Here is a 24667-nt window from a genome sequence, read left to right as displayed (position 1 = left end):
AACACTGTTCTGCAAGCGACGCCATAACTAACCTGAGGAGCTTCAAATGGTACTAAAACACTCTGTCGACCTGTCACGGGGTCGTCCACGTACTGACACAAATTACTGCCCTCCACTCGTATCAAGTGACTTGCAGGAGCTGTTTGACCTGAAAAAATAAAAACACTGCTTAATCAGAGTTGGAAAGAGAATATATAAATATATATATTTGTATGTATTTCTAGCATTTATTGTGCTTTAGTATGAAATGACTATGAATGCCATTCATCGTAAATCACTGTGATACATTTTTACATTGTGATTAAGTATACTAAGGGTCACTTCCCCCTCCCCCCAAAAAAATTTGTACCATAGAAAGCTATGGAATCTAAATATTTAGAATACTCAAACTATAGAATATCGCAAATTTAATTGTGGTAATTATAGTAAAAACAATGTAAGATCTTTAAAGTATTCACCCTTTACCTAGAATTTGTAAAAATGTTCTCCAGTCATTCTTCCTTCACCCCAAAGTATTTAAGGAGTTCACATCTATACTGGATTCACTTACATTTTACAATAAGGTTGTATTTGTTATTTGTATTTGTTTATTAATGCAGGAACTAACATAAATTAATAATGCATTAGCACTTACTAATACTTTTTTCAATTTAAAAGTTTTGTATCTGTTAACATTAGTTAATGTACAGTGAACTAACTTTCGTATTTGTCAATTGCATTGACATTAACAAAGATAAATAAATGCTGGAAAACTATGGAGGACTAAACTTGCAAAAATTATAAATAAATGAATGTATAAATATATAAACGAATAAATGTAATATGAAAATAAATACAGGAATGAATGGTTTGATAAAACAAAATAATTCGTTTTAGCTATTATTGATCTTAGCTTTAACTTTTCTTTTCATTTTTTAAATTGATTTATTATTTTTTGTGTCCATTTTTAATTATTTTTTATTTTATTTTTTTATTTTTAGATTATTTTATTTATCATTTCCTTTTATTTTTACATTTATTTATTTATACGTTTATTTATTTTTATATTTATTTATTATCGCATGTATTTATTTCCACTTTTATTTATTTATTCTTGTATTTATTCTTACTTTTCTGTGTCTTGTATGATAATTAGATGGGTTGGTCTTGCCTACTATTGGTTCAGCGTAGATTGAAGCGTTTGATCGATTACTCTTGACTTGTTTTGGACTAACGTCACGTCACTCACTGATCGTTTGCTTCGTGTATAACGTTAAGTAACTATGGCGGGCGCACAATTAGCTAGAGAGTTACAGCATTTAGCCAATGAAGTCGATAACCATGCATCAAATGACTATGTGTCATTCAGATTAGATGCATTTATTGAGGATTTATTACAGATTGACGGAGAGATAAATGACAAAGTTCTTCAAAATCTGTGCGAGTCAGGGGGTGCTAAGGTGGTGACCAAGTTCCGGTTACAGGTCCTCTGCCAAAGAGGTGCATGAACGACCTCAGCAGATTCGTCGATTCTGAAAGCACAAGACGACTTGATATTAAGATGTCTAATAAACACAGACTTTCTTGTTACATGATTTTGACATTCTTGTTAAGATTGCAAATTATTGGTATGATCGCCCGTAACGGCTGAAGCGAGGTGAAAAAATAAATAAAGCGATTTGACACGGGATTCGTACCCATACAATAAAGCGAGGCAGCGTGTCACTACGGTAACAATCACACTAAGCTATTTCGCAATGCTAGCTGCTGCGGATCTTTGCAATAATATCAAGATGTCACACAACAATATGCAGCTGGATGAATCAAGGGAATATGCCCGTCTTAACTTGTGACCTCTGTGTTATTTATCTCTTATGGAATGTAGTTTACGAGTACCGTTTAGTAACCACGTCTTTTTAGAAGGAATGGTTTCCATTTGATGGCCCCTGTAGTGAAAGAACGATGCTCATTACTACCGTGTTAACTTGTGACTTAAGTTCACTATGTCTCAATTCATTTACATTATGTTACATCATGTTACATTAAATCTTTACGCTTTTTCTAACCGAAAGGCTGCTTATAACTATCACTTTGACAAAGCGTTAGCTTGCGACTTCGGTTTACAAGCTCATCTGTGTAGTTAAACCTTATTACATTTTGTGCTTTATGATTTTCACCAGTTGAACTGTAACGCCACCATAGCACCCTCTGACTCGCACAGACTTTGAATGTGCTGCAAAGAGGCTAACAACCGAGGGAGAACTTTGTCATTTATCTCGCCGTCAATCTGTAATAAATCATCAATAAGTGCATCTAATCTGAATGACACACAGTCATTTGATGCATGGTTATCGACTTCATTGGCTAAATGCTGTAACTCTCTAGCTAATTGTGCGCCCGCCATAGTTACTTAACGTTATACACGAAGCAAACGATCAGTGAGTGACGTGACGTTAGTCCAAAACAAGTCAAGAGTAATCGATCAAACGCTTCAATCTACGCTGAACCAATAGTAGGCAAGACCAACCCATCTAATTATCATACAAGACACAGAAAAGTAAGAATAAATTCAAGAATAAATAAATAAAAGTGGAAATAAATACATGCGATAATAAATAAATATAAAAATAAATAAACGTATAAATAAATAAATGTAAAAATAAAAGGAAATGATAAATAAAATAATCTAAAAATAAATAATAATAATAATAAAAAATAATTAAAAAATGGACACAAAAAATAATAAATCAATTTAAAAAATGAAAAGAAAAGTTAAAGCTAAGATCAATAATAGCTAAAACGAATTATTTTGTTTTATCAAACCATTCATTCCTTTATTTATTTTCATATTATTACATTTATTCGTTTATATATTTATTTATTTATACATTTATTTATTTATAATTTTTGCAGGTTTAGTCCTCCATAGAAAACAGTATGGATAATTGAAATGAAATGCAATCTTATTAAGTGTTACCCTGATTCTTAAGATTATTAATGTCTTATTTACAGTAAACATACTGTATATATGATTGAAATAATTGCAGTTAAACAAAAAAAGTCTAAAGTTAAAAGTGAATGACTTTTATGTACTTTCATTGAAGTCCCGTCCAAGTTCATGGTTAGGGCAACGCTTGACCACTTCTGTGACGTGTTCAGCCTTCTTGTATATGGGCATGGCTCGTATCACACTGCCATTTGGGGGGGTGGAAGCCAGTTTAATCTGAATCGGACAGGTCTTGGCGATCTGACAGTACAGTTTCTTGAGCAATGGTGAGTACTGTGGGAAAAAAAACAGAAATAAGACTTGTAATTTAAAAGCCTCAAAACAGGTAAAGACTGCTGTGAGTTTTTTTACAGCATCAAATCACACTGTAAAACTTTTTTTGTTTGCTGTAGATTTAATGTACAATTTTGTTTTAAGCATAAACTTACCTAGTTTATATATTTTTCTTTCATAAAACAAGACAAAATATTTTGGGTCACTTTTCTTATGTAAATGTATCATAATTTAAGAAGTTTTAAATATTTTTACAGAAAACAAGAGAAAAATGCTTAGGAAGAATGTCATTTTTTGCAGTGTTGCTGTGCTAATGCCAGTCTCTTCTTGCTCATTTTGAATCTCAAAAGTCAAAGTGTTTTGATTTTGATTAAAGTAATGGAAAACAGTACTAATTGGAAAGTATATTAAGTAGTAATTAAATCTACAGTAAGTTACTGGCAAACCTGCTGCAAAAACTATACAGCAAAGTTTTACAGTGCAGATACGGTTAGACCTACAGGCATATGAAGACTAGCTCAACATGGGATGAGTCTCCTCGTCATTAAAATCTCACACACACAAACTCGCACACAGAGCACATGTCAGAGCTTGTCGAAAACTATAAAGATATCCCAAATATTCCCTCCAAAAAACCAAATGTACAAGCCTTCCTTGTGTGGACTTGTATTAATGTGATTCAGATTTTATGAAAGGGAGATTGTAGGCCAGGTGCAGTAACACTGTTTGCACTTTATACATATATAATAATTTTTTTGTTTTCAACTCATGAAAGATAAATTAAACTGCTGAAAAGTACAAATGACATAATTTAGAAACTTAAATTGACTGAATTTACAGAATATTAGAAAATGAGTATATAAATGAGTAAAAAATTACAGTAAAAGAGTTGCAGTAAAATTGTATAATCTTGTTATATTAACTATAACTATGGTATAACATCACAACTAGCTCACATACTTTCACTGAGAGATTATGTATGAGAAAAATATAAACACTCTTTTAGATGCACAAAAGCAGTGTTGGATATAGAGCTGCATAAATCATTGGTTATACTGTAGATGTGTGAGAACAAGATGATGTCTTAACACATCTATGTAACAAAGATACTCAGAACATCTTTTTATTGTTTTACACCAACCCATTAATACTTAGAATATATCCATAATTTATGATAATCTGGTTAAAAGCAGGGTTAAAAAATAGTCTGCCAAGTGTAAAAATGTAAATATTGTGGTTAGGGTTAGGAGTGTGTTTGTTTTTTTCTCATACATTATCGGTCAGTGAAAGTGTGTCTAACAATTTAATAATAAAAAAAGTTCTTATTGGAACCAAAAATAGACTTTATCAGTTCACATAAAACTTTTATTTACTGTAGAAGTACATGCGCTTGCAAGTGTTATAAAGTGGAATAAGACGGCAGGCCAGAGGTACGTAAGCTTTGGAAAGGCACACGTTTGGGCAGGTTTGCCGGCCTAAGTGATAATGATGAGTCTGACAGCCTGATAGACATGTTTCAGCATGCCACCCACAAATTCAGCCACCCGCAAATTCTGTCAATAAATTCACAAATGTGCTCCCTATGCTAACAGCTGTGAAATTGCAGCCAGCATCCCATTGGCAACTATCTCTCCTGATATATGCTGTGGGAAAAAGATTTTCTACATTAAGAAATGTGAAAATAAATATAGAAGTGCCTATTTTGGTAAATCTGAGTTTTAAGACATCATTGCGATGTCTGCAAGGCACATGAGATTTTTATGTGATTTCATTTGTGATTTCTTTCTTTTGGTTGTTTTATGCCAGGTATGAGTAAGTTTGCTCTTAAATTTCTGTATGCCCTTTTCTTTTCTCAGAGGAAAGTATAATGATCTAATGAACTGCTTATACATTTAACTTACTTAACATACATAAAACGTTATTCATTTGCTGCTAATGAAGATTTTGCATGTACAAGTTCACAAGTATTTGCAAGTACAAAAGCACTGATTACATTTATTTGGTCTTTCACATTCACTTTAGGTCTATTTGAAACAGCCTCTCCTGAGATCAGGGTACATTGTTTTTTTTTTAAGAGTCTGACTTTAGAGTTGGCTGCAGTATAGTTGCCTGACATGTGGAGACAGGTATTCATTTTAGGGAGGGGCAATGCTTTTTCTTAAAACAATTCTTGTTTAGTTAAAGTATCTCACCTTAAGAACCAAAAGACACATTTATCTTAAAATTGTAACTAACGTGAAAATTAGTTGTCTTATGTATTTTATTAGTTGTTTTTATTTTTATTGAATGGCAGTTCTCTGAATTAAGCAAATTGAATAAAATAGAAAAATAATTAATTGAAAATAAATATATATAATCTAAAATATAGACCTACATGAATAACAATTAAGCAATTATTAGATAACTGTCAGTGGTGTTAGATGAAGTTAACCATGCAGTCACATAAGCTATAAATGAAAACGCATAGCAAATAAGGCTGAACTCAACCAGAGGAATGACAGCCCACAGAGAGAACAAAATACTTTTTTTACATCCATAAGCAAGATTAGCATGCAGCATATGCCTGTGCGTTTTCATGCTCTCATCAGTTGCACTCATAGGTTTTATTTTGGAAGGAAGGATGCGCTGGCTGTGGGGCGTGTTTATACCCGCTCACTGACTATGAGGGTAAAATCTACAGTACGAAGAGCAGCCGCAAATACCCTAGAAGCAAAGACATGCTCAGACCTGCCCTACTTATATGCCAAGAGTGAAAAAAGTGTTGGGGTCTTTATTGGAAAAGCTGAGGTGTCAGAACTCATTTTCATCCCGTATGACAACTCTTGCTTTCAGCCATGATGTGTGTTTGAAAGTGAGCTTTTAAATAGTTATCCCTGACGCATTATTTGTTTTTATGATTCACAAAAACTAACTAATACCAAAACACAGGCAAAGGCCTGTAAGCAGAAACAGACATGATTCTGGAAGCAAAATGTAAGTGACACTGACAGCATTGTTGTATTGTTTTTTATTATTATCTTTTGTACTTTTTAGTGAAGAGAATCATATAGGAGCTCACTAAAAGGTCATTTTAGAAACATACAAAGCAGTGTAAATGAAAGGGGTTCAGTACCTTGGACAGAGACGAAGTATTCAAATCCCATATTGATCAAATTTGAACTTTGATCAACTGGCTTAGATCACGTTTAGTAATCATATACTTTTCGTTTAGCAATATAGTATTAGCAGCAATTCTCCTATAGTGAAGCACTATATAAGCAGAAGAGAAAAGGGAGGAATGGAAACAGGAAATGACACAAATCTTACTCAAACTTTTATCACCACATGGGCACCATGACTCAAAGCAAAAGAGAAAAAAATTCCCAACCTACAACAACATGAGAGTGAGCAAATGGTAACGCAATGCATTGTATTTCTGAATCAACTAACCCTTTAAATGAAAGGTTCGGGAAGTGCAAAACAAGTTATTAAATGGCAAAGCAAACTGCACATTTGAAAACACAATACCAAATCTAAAAGCAAAACAAAAACTTTGCTGTCCAAATCATGTGACTTTACCAGTTTTATACACACACTGAAGCATAAAGTACAAAGCAAAAATAAATACGCTCATCATTAGAGATAAACTACATTTACAGGCCCAACTGGCAGTACTATCCATCCATTCGAAATTTGTGTCACCAATCATAGCATGTTGATTTAGAGGAGTAGTTCACTATTAAATTAAAATGTCATGATAATTCACTCACCCACATGTCATAGAAGCCGTCCGTATGTCTATTTCTTCTGTCGAAAACAAATTGAGGCTTTTGAGGAAAGGTTTCCAGAGTTCTTATCCATATAATGGACTTCAATACGGGGCTGTTGGTTAAGGTCCAAATTTCAGTTTTATTGCAGCTTCAAAAGGCTCTAAACGACACCAGCCGATGAATAAGGGTTTTGTCTAATGAAACGATTGGTCATTTTCCAAGAAAATGAAAAATGTATATACTTTTTTAAAGATAAACATATGGCTTGCTCTGCCTCGGAGGTACTCCAGAATGGGCGTCCACAACTTCCGTATTACGCAATCACGTTGGAAAGGTTACATAAATTACCCAAATTTATTAGGTAATTAGTTTGGTTTAGGTAGACTTTACCCAATTTCTTTTAGTGTGTTATAGCTCATAAATTTAGATACTTTTTACTCAAAATATAGGATAGAATGTACTCTAACCAAAGTGAGTGCAAATTGTTACCTCACTTTTATTGAGTAGATTCTATAGGTTGTTTTTTACGGTGTACTCACAAGCAATTTCAAATAAGGGTTGTTGTTGACTTACTATTTTGCTTTTAGAATTTTTTTTTGCAAATTTGTAATGTTTTGCCAGTTGTTATTTTATTTTGCACTTTCCTTAGTTTTTTCTTAGTTTGAAGAAGATTTTTAATCGTACTTGTCACTTAAACCCTCTTTTAACATGTTAAGTAAAACAATAAATGCTTGAACAATTAATGCAGAATATTGATTTGAAAACAAATTGGGATGGTGAAGAGCTGTGGAACACCGTACCTAACAAGTCACAGACTGTTATTCATGAGGTTTACTAGAGGAGTGTTGTTTTCAGGGAGCAATGAGAAGTATTTACGGATCAAGCAGATTACAATCAATATGCCCCCATGCCTCTCCCTCTCCCGAGGCTACACAAACCCCAAAGCACCATATTACAACCCTTCAGATTGTAGTCACCTACCGCTAACACACTAATCCTAAATATCCTTGCAAGCTTTTTAACTGGAAATTCCCTAAATTTGAGAATGGATGATATCAATCTTTCATACTTTTTCTTTGGTGTCTTTATGAGGATAAAGTAAACAGTTGGACTTTAGAGTGGGTGGTAGAGTGAAAATAAAAGCTGTAGCAAAATACTGTAAGTAAAAAGACAAGCAGCATCTTGTCTTCTTGTGATGGACAATCGACCCCTGTTCACAGTAAAAAAAACTTTTTAATTTTATGGATGTCCTTAAATTTAATTGGCTTCATTTCAAAATAATTTCAAATAACTATAATACATTTAAAATGTTTTTACACAATTTGACTTTTTTGGCTTTTAGTGTATTAGCATTAATGTTTTATCACTTGTTAGTGTTTATCTAAACGTTGATATAGACCTCTTCAGATGGTGTAAACAATGCTGGTTCAACTCTGGTCTAGAATAACTTCCTGTTTCGGTTCTTTTACACTAAACATTTGAACAAAATACAACCAACAGAATATTTATAACCGATTTAAAATATTAAACAAATATCTTTAAGATTTAATTATATGTGTAAGATTTAAAAAAATACTAATAATAAAAATATAAAAACTAAAATGGGAAGTGCTTCTGGACCAATGTTTACATCCTGCAAATTGGTCTATATGCATTTCAATCTACAGTCTTTCTCTTTCAACATACTAAAACATACCAAAAGCTTTGATGATTCATCTTGCACTTTACCTTGTACATGTTAAGTCGCAACGTTCTATTTTCAATCAAAAATAGGCTATGTCACAAAGGACAAAAATCTTTAAAAACATTTTTTTCAACATCAATATCTATTTTATTTCCCTAGGCCCTATAAAATTATGTATGTGAAGCCTATATTAATTTGATGAATATGACCAGATGAATGTGTAAATCTAAATTACTGTACTGGAAATGTTGTTATTTGCTTACCTTTTTAAGTCATGTGACAACCATTCAATAGCCCTCATTTAAAAATGGTTTTCAATACTGCCTATATATGTTCATATTTTTCATTTAAAATAAAAATAGATGACAGATAATAGGGTTTTTGAAAAAGCTTTTGTATTCTACATTGAACTGGTCGCCTCATGGATACTACTTACTTTATAAACACTCTGTTTGTTTGCAAAAATAAGTCAATACAAATATGTGTGAAAATAGGATATTTTCACAATGACATCAATAACTGATACATAATAAGATGTATTGTCATATAAGCCAGTTTAACATGAAATTAAGTGCACCCATAACTAGGCTATATAAATTCACTTGGATTTAAAGGTGTACTGTCAACATTAGTAGAAAAAGAATTGATTAGTCTTGTGCCACTTTGACATACCAAAACAGTTTTCATCCTTAAAATGTATAATGAATTAACTAGGGCTGTCAAAAGATTAATCGCATCCAGAATAAAAGTTTGTGTTTACATAATATATATCTGTGTACTGTGCATAATAATTTTGTATTCATTAACACATACACATCCATGCATATATTTAAGAAAAATCTAAAAATGAATAAACATTTATATATAATTTCAATTATTGGTAAATATAAATAAATACATGTAAATATTTCCTAAATATGTATACTTGTGTATGCGTTTGTATTTATAAATACAAACTGAATATGCACAGTACATAGACATATGTTATGTAAACACAAACCTTCATTCTGGATGCGATTAATCACGATTAATCGTTTGACAGCCCTAGAATTAACATGAACAATAAAAAGAATAGTTTATTTATAAATAAAAATGAACTGAAATAAATAATTGCGGTTATTGTTCATTTAAGATCCTCAATGTATTAACTAATGTATAACCAATGCGAAAAATAACTTTATTGTTAAGTTTCTTATAAAAGTCATGTACAAAAAACTGTGAAGTTAAACAAGTAACTTGATAGTAAATGTTATACAGTACTTATGCACAATTGACACTCCAAAACATATTGAGATCTGACAACTCAAGGGCATGATGGGTAACGGTTATCACAAAATCTCTTTACCAATCAGGAATATATGAAATAAATTATGCAATATAATTTACTTAGCAGCTGGTGATGAAAATGCAACATTAAGACAACAAGATTTATTGTAATTGCCAGTGTTGTAGTTTCGCTATGATCTACTGTAGCTGAGGTTTGATGACGCTCAAATGCAGAAGTGTGAACGGCAATCTCTGCCTGAATCTCCACTCAGGCCATTTTGGAAGCTTCTTCTCTTGTTTTTAGGCTTCACATAAACCTATTCTTTGAGAATGGAGCGGAACAAGTTGTGCCAGAGGTGACAGTCTTCACAGACAGGCACTGAGTGATGGCCATAGCAATCACCTTTCTGGTTGTGCTATCACCTTACACTTCCACATCAACTCAGAGAGCAAGCCTCATGCTTGACTTCATCCAACAAACAACCTAAGAGCCACCTGACACAAGAAAAAGCCCCATCTTCTGTTTCAGAGGGTCAACTTCATGACATACTGATGTAGCACCTTTCTGCATGGCGACACTAGACTTTGGGGAAAACACTGACTGCTCTGGTTTCAAGCTTCACTGCGATTCCACACATTGTGCTTACAATGACAAGCGTAAATGACTATCGCTTAGCTTTAAAATAGTCCCCTAAGTCACAGAAAAGAAAACTCCACTAATGGTTACTACATAAATGATTGAATTGCTTTTGAAGGAGATTACTTTCCTGATCAATCTGACACATATATTTTCACCTTGTTGATGTTAAAGACTTGTATTAAAGGAGAGGCCAGAACCAGGCTCAGACGACTTATGGGTGGGTTTTTGACTTTGATTTATTTTGTAAAATGTTAGCAACCACTCAGAACACCTCAGTACGCCAACCAATCCTTATACTCATACTGTCGTATATGCTGTAACCTTTACTAACTTAAGCGATATTTGGCAAATAAGTCACTTCCAACCCGTCATAATATCCAAGCACTAAAGAATTCAAACTTTGTGTTTGAACCGAGGAACAATGATAGAACGAGGCCAATGTGAGAGTCCAGAAGAGCAAACGTTCATGCAGTTTTAAAACAAGACCAACCATCATTCAATATTAAAAAAAAAACTTGCGCATCCAAGGGTTCATGGAAAATAAACCCTTGCTCATGTGACACCATGGGGACACAACATAGAAGACGCTCTACTCACCGTCCATGTGGCTGATTTGGCGGTGCTAGACTGCTGGAATGTGACCTCAAAGTTGTGAGGCCCAGGGTAGTCAGTGTTGGAGGGGATTGCCGGGGCTGGAGACATGGCCTCGAAAGTGGAGTTTGGCTGGGAGTAGGGTGATGGTGTTGGCACGTTGGAGGTGTTCTCTGAGCTGTACGGGCTGGTCGAAGCTGCTCTGTTCCCCAAACTTTGTTCCATGCTGCTGCTCAGTAGGCTGTACTGAGACTGAATGGGAAGACAGCAATAGAAAGGAAGGTGAGAAAGGTAAAGAAGTGGGAGGGGAACAGGTGAAAGAAGGAGGCTAAGATTTGACATTAAAGGAAAGAGGGAGGAGATAAGAAGTTTAGTGTGCAACCACCACTCTACCTCTGGAGCTCCAGTTACACACTATTGGGACGTAAATGGGAAGCAGCCATGCCTTCAGGTAAAAAAACACAGCTGTAATCTGTAAAACGTCTAATTGCCTGCCATTCTCTTCTCTACCTTACAAACAGATCATAACCCCCCACTCGTAAATTATAAAGTGCTTTAACCCTCTGCACCTCAACAGGTATGTCTGATAAAGGCTATCTGGCCACATAGAATCATATTTGTGATTCATGTGACTTATTATTTTTGTGTATCCAGTTTTAAACCTATTATGATTACATGAAGTAATTTAGTTCATGCACTTAAACCAAACATTTGAATGTTACAGATTTTGCTTCAGGGACAATGCTTTAAAGCTTTAGAATGTTGCTTCAAAGAATAAATGTTTTTTGCTTGGTTTGTTTGCAACATTTAATATGTTTTTCATCATTTAGTGGAATTGGAAACACTGGAGATTGTACAAAAGACGTGTCACTCTTTCTATTCCTTCATGCGTATTTGAAATGTGCTTTTCCTTTCCTGTGCAATCTGATAATTAAACAGGTGAAAAAATCTTTAAAGGAGTATTCTGAGGTAAGATCCATATATCAGGACCAAAGTATAAATATATCTTAGGGGTGGACTTGCTTGACCTGGGTCAGTAACAACTCAACTCAACTCAACTTGATTTATATAGCGCTTTTTACAATTTTCATTGTTACAAAGCAGCTGTACATAAGACATATTGACTATAAGCAAACCAATTAAAGTTATACCTGCAAAAACAAGAAAAAGGTGAAAACAAAGACAGACATACCCACATACAAAACACTCCACAGACACAATATGCACACGTACTAACACACAGACACACACACACACACACACGGACACACACACGTACACAGACAAGTACGCGCACACACAAAGACATGCACGCACAAAAAAACCTCAGGAGAACCCAGGCCCAACCAGGGGATTCCAGTTCCCCTCTTGCAAAAGCTGCTGCCTCTGCACAAGCTCCAGAGAGCTTGCACAAGGCTAAATAAAATAAATAAACTTACTAATAAGGTAAATTATAGTTTAAGATTATCATTAATAATCTAATAGCATTTGAAATTTTGTGGTGAGGAAGTGTCAGGTGACCGCGTCCTTCTTTATTCAGCTCTATCATCTCAGCTCTTGTCAGGTCTCCGCTCTACCATCAGGTCAGGCCATGAACTGCATCCTGCTGGCTGTGGTAACCTTGGAACAATGAGACAAGACTGGCTGAGAGTAGAGTACTGTTCTGCACTCTTTGATGCAACAAGTACATCAGTTGTGTTTTTGGCTCCGGTTGATCTAACTAGTGCAGCCTAAACCCTCAGAAGATTTATATTATGGAAGTCTAGTGTATGCAAGATTAAAAAGATGTGCCTTTAGTCTAGATTTAAACTGACAGAGTGTGTCTGTCTCCCGAACAGTGCAGGGAAGACTATTCCAAAGTTTAGGCGCTAGATAGGAGAAGGATCTACCACCTGCACTTGATTTTGAAATTCTAGGTATTACCAACTGACAGGACGCCTGAGAGCGTAATGCACGTGAAGGACTGTAATACAAAAGGAGTTCATTCAAGTACTGAGGAGCTAAACCATGTAGGGCTTTATAGGTAATAAGCAAGATTTTAAAGTTAACGCGATGCTTTATAGGTAACCAGTGCAAGGTTGACAGAACCGGGCTAATATGTTCATACTTTTTTGTACGTGTAAGAACTCGAGCTGCCGCGTTTTGGACCAATTGGAGTTTTTGTAATAAGCCTGCAGGGCAACCACCTAACAGTGCATTACAGTAATCTAGTCTTGATGTCATGAATGCATGAATTAACTTCTCTGCATCTGAGATTGACAGCATATGACGTAGTTTAGATATATTCTTAAGATGGAAAAACGCAATTTTACAGGTGTTGGCGACGTGGCTCTCAAATGACAGATTACTATCGAATAGAACGCCAAGATTCTTTGCTGACGACGAGGGTTTTATGGAACATCCGTCAATAGTTAAACAGTATTCTTGGTTGTTACTTATAGCAGTTTTCGGTCCAATAAGTAACACTTCCGTTTTGTCCGAGTTCAGTAATAAAAAGTTGTTACTCATCCAGTTTTTTATATCGACTATGCATTCCATTATTCGATGGAACTGCTGTGTTTCATGAGGCTTCGAGGAAATATAAAGTTGAGTATCATCAGCATAACAGTGAAAGCTAACTCCGTGTCACTTTATTATATCTCCTAAAGGTAGCATGTATAATGCGAAGAGCAGAGGCCCTAAGACTGAGCCCTGTGGTACACCTTACTAGACTTGCGATTTGCGTGACACCTCATTGTTTATTGCTACAAATTGAAAACGGTCGGATAAATAAGATTTAAAACATTTCAAAGCTATTCCTTTAATGCCAACGTAATTTTCGAGTCTATGTAGGAGTGTGCTGTGGTCAATGGTATCGAATGCAGCACTAAGGTCTAGCAGCACCAATAACGAGATACAACCTTGGTCAGACACCAAGGTTTACAACCACATTGTGAAGGCAGCAAACAAAGAGAGACACAAAAACACCTGAAAATCTACTTCAAACACTGTTTTAAATCTTTTTTCATTTAAATGTTATATGTTGAAATACGTTAGAAAACTAAATCATTTTCACACAATTCATTCCAAAACATGAATGAAGAATGATTATCACATCACCTTTGGAACATGTGAAATCAGATATAAACACGCTGCCACAGTACATCAGTCAAGCATAGAACGAAGTGCAGTATATTTATCTTCTTTTTCACATAGTACATTGTCCAAACTGAAAGCATTACATGTCTCATGTCATGGTTGACACTCATGTCTACAAACGACTGTTTTCACCGATCGTGATTCTTGTGGACACAGCAAATAAGAATGGGTGGAGTCCAGAGAGACAGAGGACAAAAACACACATTGCGTTAATTATGGCTTGTCTGCAGGCAGACAAAAACACACGAGTATGTACTTGATGGAGAACATTATCTTAAGACAATGTCTGTGTCAAACAGTGGTGTAAAGTACTGGAGTAAATGTAATTAGTTATTGTACTTTTTTGACTACTATGTAGTTGTACTGAGTATTAAAGATATTAGCAACTTTTACTCTCTACTTGACTACATTTTTGAACAAGTATATGTACTTTTTACTCCACTACATTTGTAATGACTAATGCAATTACACATTACATTTTGCATGGCACCTATCTTTTTTTGCAGCAGCTTATTTTTGATATTATATGATATTTAAAATAAGAGTTAATATTGCCATTTACAGGGCATTGAAGGTACTCTAATCTTGTGGATTTTGCCCTAACTTACTAAAACTGGTCAACATGGCTTCTTTATGTGAATAGGAGTGCAGTATCAGGTAGTTGTCAATCACTGGCGGTTTATATGTGAAATGAGGATATGACTGCAGCTGGCGATGAAGCCAAAACCAGCATGTCAAGTGCAAAAAGGCTTTGACTTTTTAAATTTACTTAACATTATTTTATTTATCCTTTGTATTGAAGAGACCTTTATGAAGGAGTTTGGTTTACTTATGAGCACTTGAGCTTAAATGAGACTTGGGTGTTTGTAATAGACATAGGTCATGGTGTCGGCCATGATTTGTTGCAATTTTGAGATGTTCGGTCTTATTATGATTTAAGAAAATAAATGTGACCGCTCTCCTCACGAATTAACTGTTTCTAGTTTTTCACTCACATGTCTCTTAAAGAGTACATAACTATGGAATTTTAAGGTCCTACTTTGGTTTATGGAGTGTCCAAAAACAAGTTTATGTAAAGGTGTAAAAACACTATTATTTTGTAATAATAGGCAGTTATTCTTACCTTACTTCTTGACTGACTCTCAAATGATTCGTTCCGCGATTCATCTGTCTAATCCCCTCCTTTTCGCTAGTCTAGTCTGCTGTGATTGGTCTATTGCGAATGAGGCTCACGAGCTACAGTGTTTGGGGGAGAAGAGTGAAGTTTTCGCAGGCAGTCCTAGCAAAATGTAGGCAGGGACTATATGTAGCAACGTAAATCCGGGGCGGTTTGCGAATCGGACTAGGGACGACTCGTTAGTGTGATTCAGAGTCGACTGCCTTTTTTCCAAGCCAATAACTTTGTTATTCATTCACCTTCGGATTTACAACTTGGCAGACTGTTTACTTTCAAACACGGCAACATTACACACTGCATGAAATGTAATTTTCATGATCTCATGTTATGTACTCTTTAAGTGTTGGGACTAGTGCTTCTTTGAGCCTACATTCAGTATGAGTAAAATACTCAAGTACTGTTAAAATCAGATACTCTAAGACTTTTACTGAAGTCGTTTTGGAATTGGTGACTTGTAACTTGTAATGGAGTAATTTTCACTGCAAGGTATCTGTACTTTTACTTAAGTATGGTTTTCAGGTACTCTTTACACCTCTGGTGTCAAATGATATTATTCTACCATATAGTACAAAAGCGGCGTGAACATGATTGAGGTTTTGCCAAGCCTGCCTTAACAGAAAACTTGACTCGAATGTACAAAACATGCTGCCATAATGCTCCAATCTTGTTTGTGGTTTGATATTTGGTTGTTAAGGTGTTTTGAGTGTTTTATTAGTTTAATATTGCCTTCTTGGTGACGTTTAGGCTGTTATTAACTGAAGTCAAAAGAGCACATCCCCGAGTTGTTATGATTGGGTCTAGTGTTGTCAAAAATATCGATATTTCGATAAGTATCGATACTGAAGAATCTGAAACGGTTCCAATACCCATGTCCCACGTATCGATATCAGCTGCGCGTTCCCGCTCTCTTTCTCTTTTCCGACAGTGAGTTAACACACTGCACGTGAACGCATAACAACAGAGCCCCGCCTCCTCTCACAGACTTGACTCGTTTGCGGCAGTTAAATAGTGTTAATGTTAGAAAAGATGGCCAGTCTCAGTAACACATCTGGCCTGGTGCACGCTCGTTACGCTTCCCGTGTTTACCATAGCGATCCATGTATGTGCGCTGATCAATAATTTTATCCACTCGTTTCATTCGCCCTGGTTATATGTTGTTTATGTTAGTACAGAGTCTCCGCAACAGTTCTCATGTTTAATGCATGCGTTTCTGTCTTTATGTGCGCTCATCAATGATTTCATCCACTCGTCTCGTTCGCTCCGGTTAATTTGATGTTTGAAATAATGCTGGTGCGAGTAAAGTCTCCGCAACAGTTCTCGCGTGTGATACACGTTTGCACTCCAGTGTTTACCATAGCGCTCTATGTGTGTGCGCTGTTCAATGATTTCATCCACTCGTCTCATTCGCTCCGGTTAAAAGTTGTTAATGTTAGAAAGATGTCCAGTGCGGAGTCTCTGCAACAGTTCTTGCGTTTAAAGTTTGCGTTTCTGTCTATATGTGCGCTGATCAATGATTACAGTATGGGCCTATGTGAATAAAAGCCAATTTAGCCAAATAAAAATGTAGGCTATTAACTAACATTAACGAACAATGAATGAGCAATACATTTGTTCAAGTATTTATTAATCTCTTTTAAATGTTAGTTAAAAAATACAACTATTTATGTAAGCTCCCCTGTTGAAAAATCCAGTATATGCTGGGTAAGGTATGTTTTGATCGATGCTGGTTTGATCTTAAACCAGCTAAGAACCATCTTAAATCAGCATATGAACATCTTAAACCAGCACATGAACAGTTTAAACCAGCACAAACCAGCAAACCAGCATCAAAACATACCAAACCAGCATAGGCTGGTTTTTTCAACAGGGTCTGGTCCATTAATACTGACAAATACAACTTTGACTTTAAATAGTAAATGTATTTGTAAAATTAACATTAGATTAACAATTAATAAATAATGTAAAAATATATACCTCATTGTCTAGTCTTGTACAATTTAACTTCAAATAAAAATTAAAAAGGCCTATATTGCTATTGCTTATTAGGGCCTTATTGCTATGGCAGTTTATTCCCCGTGGTATCGAAAATGGTATCGAATATCGATATTTTTTTAGGTATTGAATCGAAGTTAGAAATTCCAGTATCCTGACAACACTAATTGGGTCACTCCTTCAATGTTACTCAATGGGATTTGTAGCCAGTTTAATCATGCAGAAGCTCCAAAATCCAGTTGCTTCAAAAAGTATGGCATGTCTCTCCCCAACAAGCCAATTCATTTCAAGTATGATTCATGTTTGTGGCATAGGCACAGGATGAGTTAAGCACAAAAGCCTAATACTCAGGCTTAGGGGTTTGTTTAAATGCCTAACCCTAAGAATGAGTGATAATAATAGCGATGCTTGTCTTAGCATGTAAGCTTTTCTCACCGCAATAGTTTGGGGGCTTTCCATTTAGGAAATATATGATCTCCTAAAATTTACAGGTAAATGTGAGAACATTGTTCAAAATCAGTCACATAGACACACACTCAGGTCCGCCTCATTACCAAGCCTAAACATGCACTGCTACAAGTGAAAACAAAACATAAGCATCATTATGGGTGCGTGTGGGACTGTAAAAGAGAAAGCGTGTGTGTTTAGTGCATGTCTGTCTGTATGTAAGTAAATGCATTTGATGATTCATTTTCTCTTGTGCCATTTTCTTTGTAATTATGGAGTAACACTTTCACATTCTCTCACCACCTAAATACTGCTCATTTATTTAGTCATTCACTGCTGACTGTGCAAACTGCGCTGACTTTTTCTTATTTGCAACCATAAAAGAATGTCACAAAATAAAAAAGAAATAAACTTCACAGGAAAAGTAAAATTAAAAAAAGCTAAACAACATAGAGAGTTCAGATTGCTTAGAAATATTATATCCACCAAGATTCACAACCTATCAAAGACCAAAAGAATCATTCTGCACCGTATCAAGTGCCAAAAGAACAAAAGGATTTCAATTTTTTTAAATAATCTGAAATCAGATCTCATCTCTGTAAATTGCACTTTTTCTTCAATTTATAGTAAGCAATAGAGTATGTGGTTTTCAGCAACATGTAAAAACAGCACCCTCTTCTGTAAACAGAAAGCAATGCTATTATCTTTATGATTGTTTAGATTTATCATAGCACATCTAAATAGTGTTACTCTTTTTATAAACTAGTAATTAAATCCTGTTAATAATGTACTGTACATTTGCTTGAACTCCGCAAATGAGTTTGCTGTATAAGTTTAGCATAGTTTTCAACAAACTGGATCGCAAATGTTTACCAAAACCAAATCAGCAATTACAAGTTAGTTTGCATGATTTAACATCTAACAGTATCATTTAAATTTCTCCTATAAATTAGTTAATCAAAACTGATGATGTACATGTGAACTAAGATCAACAGGTGTCTGTGTAAAAAAAGGGACTAGCTACAGCATCGTTCAAAAAAAGGGCATAAAAAGAGTTTTATTTTTGCCAATACCATTGAAGATAAATTCGCCACTAAACAGCCTTACCAGTACAAACTACAATATGTGAATAATCAATGCTATACTAAAAATAAGACATTGAATTAAAGCAGAAGCATGCGATAAAGAATAAAATACCATATGTAACACAGTGTTGAAAATCTGTGCATTTTATTACTGTATATAATCAAATGTTATCAAAAAAATTGTGCCAAAACCGACAATAATAAAAAGGTTTATATAAGAATTAATAAGACATTAGTGCATAAGAATCAAATTAAAAATATCTCAAACATAACTATTTCACTCTTTTTAAAAATGACAAGTACAGGGAATAACAATGAATTTGAAAGACAACCTGTCCATGAAAAAACAATATAGCACCCCAAAAAAATCAATTTAAAATCATTGAAGCTGCTCACCTACCGTGCTGTAGTAATGAGGCAGGTCACCGATACACAGCATTGTAGCGATCCCGCAAGGCAGACACAGACAGGGGAGATTCTCCCACTGGTCTGGTCATGTGACCTCACAGCATAAACAGGTGAGTGTTGCAAGTTTCAATTCTTCACGTCCCTATACGTTACTGTAGATGCTCTGAGTGAATTAACTAGACAACAACTCAAGATAAAGTAAGGAACTGTATGATGTTTTTTCTGATTTTCTGCCAGTTCTTCTTGCCCTGTCAGCTTAGATGCAGCCAACAACAAAAATCCTTGGCCCTCCCACTTCATGGCCTCATGATTATTCATTAAATAAAAAAGCAGGTCTAGACTTGCCCACATCTCTTTTAGACGAAACCATTTTTTGGTTCAAGGGGACAACTACACTCTTAAAAAAAAGGTGCTTCAAAGCCATAGAAGAACCTTTTGGTTCCGTAAAGAACCTCTAACATCTGAAGAACCTTTCTGTTTCACAAAAAGGTACTTTGTGGCAAAAAAAGGTTAAGATTATAAAAAAACAATTAAGAAAGAGATGGTTCTTCAAAAAGTGAACATCTAAAGCATCTTAAAGAGAGTATGACTTAGAGCAGATAATGTATTGACTATTGAGACTGTGAACTGCTGAGTAAAAAATATACCAGCAAAGCAATAAACAGAATTATATAATAACTTAATTCAGTCAAAATATCACCAAGCCATTTTCACTTCTTGTCAAGAGCATGTCAAGAACATGTCAGTCATATTTCACCTCAAATTATGCCAAACTCTGATTACTGTAAAAACGTCCTATCATTGCAAAGTATTGTGAAAACAAGAGTGTTTACACGCCATGGTTGTGTTTGTTGTACTGCCTGTTCTTACTAAATAGAATATAGGCTTATATATTACAGTAAATTTTATCGAGATTCTTATAAGAATTTAAAAAAATTCCAATATCAAATAACTTTCAGATACTTTACAGTAAAAAAATTACAGCAAAAAAATTAGAAAAAGTATGACTTAAAAAAATGAAGTGATACCCTCATAATAATTGTATACAAATACAAAAAATATATTGTCCTAAAAATATGCGTGTTATGTTCTTTTTCTTATGCTTTTTATTAATGTGCTCATTTTTCCTTTTGGAGTAAAATATGAAATGCATTATATGTTTTCATGAGATTCCCCCAGCTATCCTATACAGTATGTGTCCATCTATCCATCTAATTTTCGTCACAAGTGCCCCAGATGGGAGGTAGTAGCAGGTGTCATATTCCTAGCTTGGTTTTTCTCTCTAATTAAGGCATGGCTGCCTCCCACTACACCCTCCACTAATACTCTGACCCGCAGAGCCTGAAGGGAGGGAAAAATCTGCACAAGAGAGGGAAACCAGGGGCTGTGGAGGGAATCCTGATGGATAAGGAGGGAAAACCAGCCACTTTTAGTATTACTGATTCCAAAAGTTTTTAGACTTGCAGGTGTTGAAGCTAATTTACACACAAAGCATGATAACAAGAGCGGAAATAAATGTCCCACATTTGCTCGAATGCACTTACCTCAAAGATAGTGACTTCAATTGAGAACGTGTTTGTGCAAGTTACAGACTGCAAGTGTGTTTTTATTATTTATTTGATAGAAACACACACTCGGAGCATTTAGCATTTTTCCTTACCATCACATTGTCGTTCATGTCTCTCATGTGGTAAACGCCCATGCAGACTTCAGCACGGTTGCTGGGTAGGCTGCTATTAGCCACCCTGTCCCCTGAGTGTCCAGGTGGAGGAAGTTCATAATATGTGCTGTCTGGCTCACTATAACACAATAAAAGAAGGTCAACTTTTGGATTCTAAAATCTTTGAAAGCTGATCTGATTCACCTTATTGTGCCTGACAACATACATTCATAGTAATAAACGCTTTTTTAATTCCGAGAATAAAATAAATTGCCTATCACAACAATAGGCTGTATCTTGAAATTGCTAAAATTACGTTAAGTAGTTAGGCGTAATATTAAAATATACTGCTGATATTACAGACATTAAAGTGATACTTCACCCAAAAATAAAAAAATTCTGTCATCATTTACTCACATTCGAGTTGTTCCAAATGTGTATAAATTTCTTTGTTCTGAAGAACACCGAGAAAGTATTTGGAAGAATGCTTATAACCAAACAGATCTCAACCCCCATTGACTCCCATAGTAGGAAAAATTACTTTATCATTTTTTTTGCTCTGTTGAACACAAAAGAAGACATTTTGAAGAATGTACAGCAAAACAGTTCTGGGGCACTTTTGACTCCATTGTTTTTTTTCCTACTATGGGAGTCAATGGGGGTTGAGAACTGTTTGGTTATAAGCATTATTACAAATACCTTCATCAGAACAAAGAAATTTATACACATTTGGGAAAGTGAGTAAATAATGACAGAATTTTCACTTTTTGGTGAAGTATCCCTTTAATGATCATAAAAATGTAACCATGCTCTGTGTCAAAATTTTAAGCATCCAAAAAAGTTTTTTTTAATGATGTAGGCAAATAAACTTACAGCGTACTCCACAAGTGTTCGAAGGTTGTACCCTCATCAGCAGTGGATGACTGGGACATCTTGGATGTTGAAAAATCCACCGCTGGGTAGATCAGGCTGAGGAACATATGCCGAACAAGAGTTACGTGCATAAGATAAAAACATACTTTGATATTTAAGTGACATTGCTTCAGTTACATGCTGTATATATGCTAATTCAGACCAATAGTTATATAACCGGCTAAATAAGCATTGTGCACATTTTGCATATGAAGCTTCAGGATATAAACCCCCATCCCCTTTTGGGAAAACTAAAATATTTATTAATACCAAATGCCTATATATTTACAATGATAATCATTATACTATAATTGACATAATATAAACATTTAATTATGGAAAAGGAATAATATGTAATGTGTGCCTATGTGTGTTTATATGTGCTTGATTCTGTTGTATGTGAATGCATTTGCTTTTTTCCTTTACCTTCTCTTCATATTACTTTTAAGGTCTATTTTACTTTATTAGTGTTCTATGTTGTTTTTCTTGGTTTTCTTGTTCAGCTGCTTTGATGCGATGCAAATTGTAAAAGCGCTTTAAAATTAAATTTGAATTAAATTGAACGTGATTTTCTATAACAGCTTAGTCGTAGACACAGAATTTTAGTAAAATTTTCACCCTGCATGTTGTCCAATGCATCTTCGGAACTTTGAATCCCAATAGATCGGAGATTGGATGCACAAATTCAGGAAAAAAAGATGCCAGACTTGACGTGCCCAAACCTGCCTGGCACCGTTTAAGCCCACTACCGACCACATACTCCACTTTATATTAGGCTACACACATAAAATAAGGGCTATACATTTGTAACTAAGACATTTAGTTAATAAAAATATAAAATGCGTAATACAAAATTCTCAAACCTTTGACAGTAGACGGTCACTAGAAAATAGATTTCTATCTATTTACAATGTCTCAATGTCATATTAATGTCGTATAGGCTCGTATAATCAGAATCAGAATTTCTTTTATTCCTAAAAATAAAAGCTAAACTAACCGAGGTATAAAAAAATGCTAAAACTAACTAAGTGATATCACTATTTAAACGTAATTAATTCAATTGTAACAAAAAAATAAAGAGCTTTTATTAAAGCGTTTTAATTAGAACCCACAGTGCCGTTTAAAATGGTAATAAATAAGCTATAAATACAATAAAACAGAGCTGTTTTTTAATTTGTAGCCTATAATATAGAGATACTTGTAAATTCCCTAAATAGGCCAACAGAATTCAGTTTAGCCGCATTACCGGTGTGCGACTTTTGAGTCGCGTTTGTTTCCTCGGTAACGCCGAGTGCCAAATACTGCCTTGATCTGTCAGGGGCAAATACCATAGGCTATTAAAGTTTACTCAGATAAACATATCAAAAGCTTTAAAAGAACCACGTATAAAAGAAAAGAAACGTGAAAATATAAAACTACAAAACGTTTTATCGGTTTCAATTTAGTTTAAACAATATGCCTATTTAATGTTTTTATTTATTTATTGTACATTTAAAATTAAGAAAAAAAATGCCACAAAAAGCAATAATAATTAACACGTGTGCGTTTATGTTAAACACATGTCAAGTTTTCATTATACATTTATGTGGTAGCAACGTGTTTACTAAATGTGACCTGTATTCCCGTGGTAGCTGCCACCTTGAGAGGAGTTAAAGATCCTCCAGCAATTATACAAAGACAACAGGGATTCAGACGGAGAATTGAATTATCATCCGACAAAGACCGTCGTTTTCATTTAACGACTAATAAAGCAATAGCTTACCGATGCTCAAACTGAACAACCCCCAAAAGGATCAGCCATATCCGCCAAACTAGAGCACGCCATGGAAATAAACTGTAACTTTAGGCCTGTACGCTTTAATTTATGATTAGATGTCGATGTATAATATTTGTTATTTCGAATCCGGCTATAAGCAAACGAAAAAACTGAAAAGAAAGTATTCATACAGACAACATAGCCGTTTGAGAGAGCATAACTACTGTTAGCATAATAGCGGCACCCTTGACAACGAATTACACAAAACCCGTCACACATACCCTGCCTTCATTTGATCTCCAGCACTCCTATAGCCATTAATTACATTATATATATAGCATTATTTTTTATATTTGTGTTTATGTATTAAAAAAAAATCAATATATAATATATGCAAACATTTAGGTCTGTATTTAGGGATATATTTATAGAATAATAGCCTAATAATAGCCCAATAATAACGTAAATAATAATAATAAAAACATTTATTCGTTGAGCAGATGCTATAATCCAAACCATTTAAAAAGTATTTAACATTTGCCTTTACAAAATTAAATAATAGCCTAAACAATACAAAAAATATATTTTCTTTGAATCTATAACAATAACACTAATAATAAAACTAATAATACTACTACAACTACTACTAGCCTACTAATAATAATAATAATAATACAACTAAATAATGTATTAAAACATGAAATAACAACAACAATATAACAATTTGATTCAATCGTTTTCTATATTTAGTTTCATTGCTTTCATCGTCACGTTAGGCATGATATAAATTAGATTGAACAGATGATCGAGAAAAGCACAAGCGCTTTCTTCAGCTCTTCTTTCAAGCATGGGTTTATCCTTATACTTGTTGACAGACAATTATTATCATAGTGAACTCTGTCC

At 34.6% G+C, this 24667-nt stretch overlaps 1 protein-coding gene across 3 annotated transcripts in view; it reads right to left on the bottom strand.

Annotated features, from left to right (window-relative positions):
- Positions 1 to 24667, bottom strand: part of tp73 (tumor protein p73) — a 46635-nt gene that overhangs the window by 18721 nt on the left and 3247 nt on the right. For 2 of the 3 annotated variants that reach the window (XM_057356043.1, XM_057356045.1), the window contains exons 2-6: positions 21970 to 22065; positions 21097 to 21235; positions 11196 to 11441; positions 3073 to 3259; positions 33 to 148 (exon numbers count right to left, since the gene is read on the bottom strand). In XM_057356043.1, the coding sequence (XP_057212026.1) occupies positions 33 to 148; positions 3073 to 3259; positions 11196 to 11441; positions 21097 to 21235; positions 21970 to 22065 (784 nt within the window). Of the gene's footprint in view, positions 1 to 32; positions 149 to 3072; positions 3260 to 11195; positions 11442 to 19428; positions 19518 to 21096; positions 21236 to 21969; positions 22066 to 24667 lie in introns of those variants that run through there. The other variant, XM_057356044.1, reaches the window with a different exon arrangement.

This window comes from Triplophysa rosa, linkage group LG17 (assembly GCF_024868665.1).
Source record: "Triplophysa rosa linkage group LG17, Trosa_1v2, whole genome shotgun sequence".
Taxonomy (NCBI): Eukaryota; Metazoa; Chordata; class Actinopteri; order Cypriniformes; family Nemacheilidae; genus Triplophysa; species Triplophysa rosa.
The sequence above is the reverse complement of the archived record's forward strand: the minus strand, read 5'-3'. Positions and strand labels throughout refer to the sequence as shown.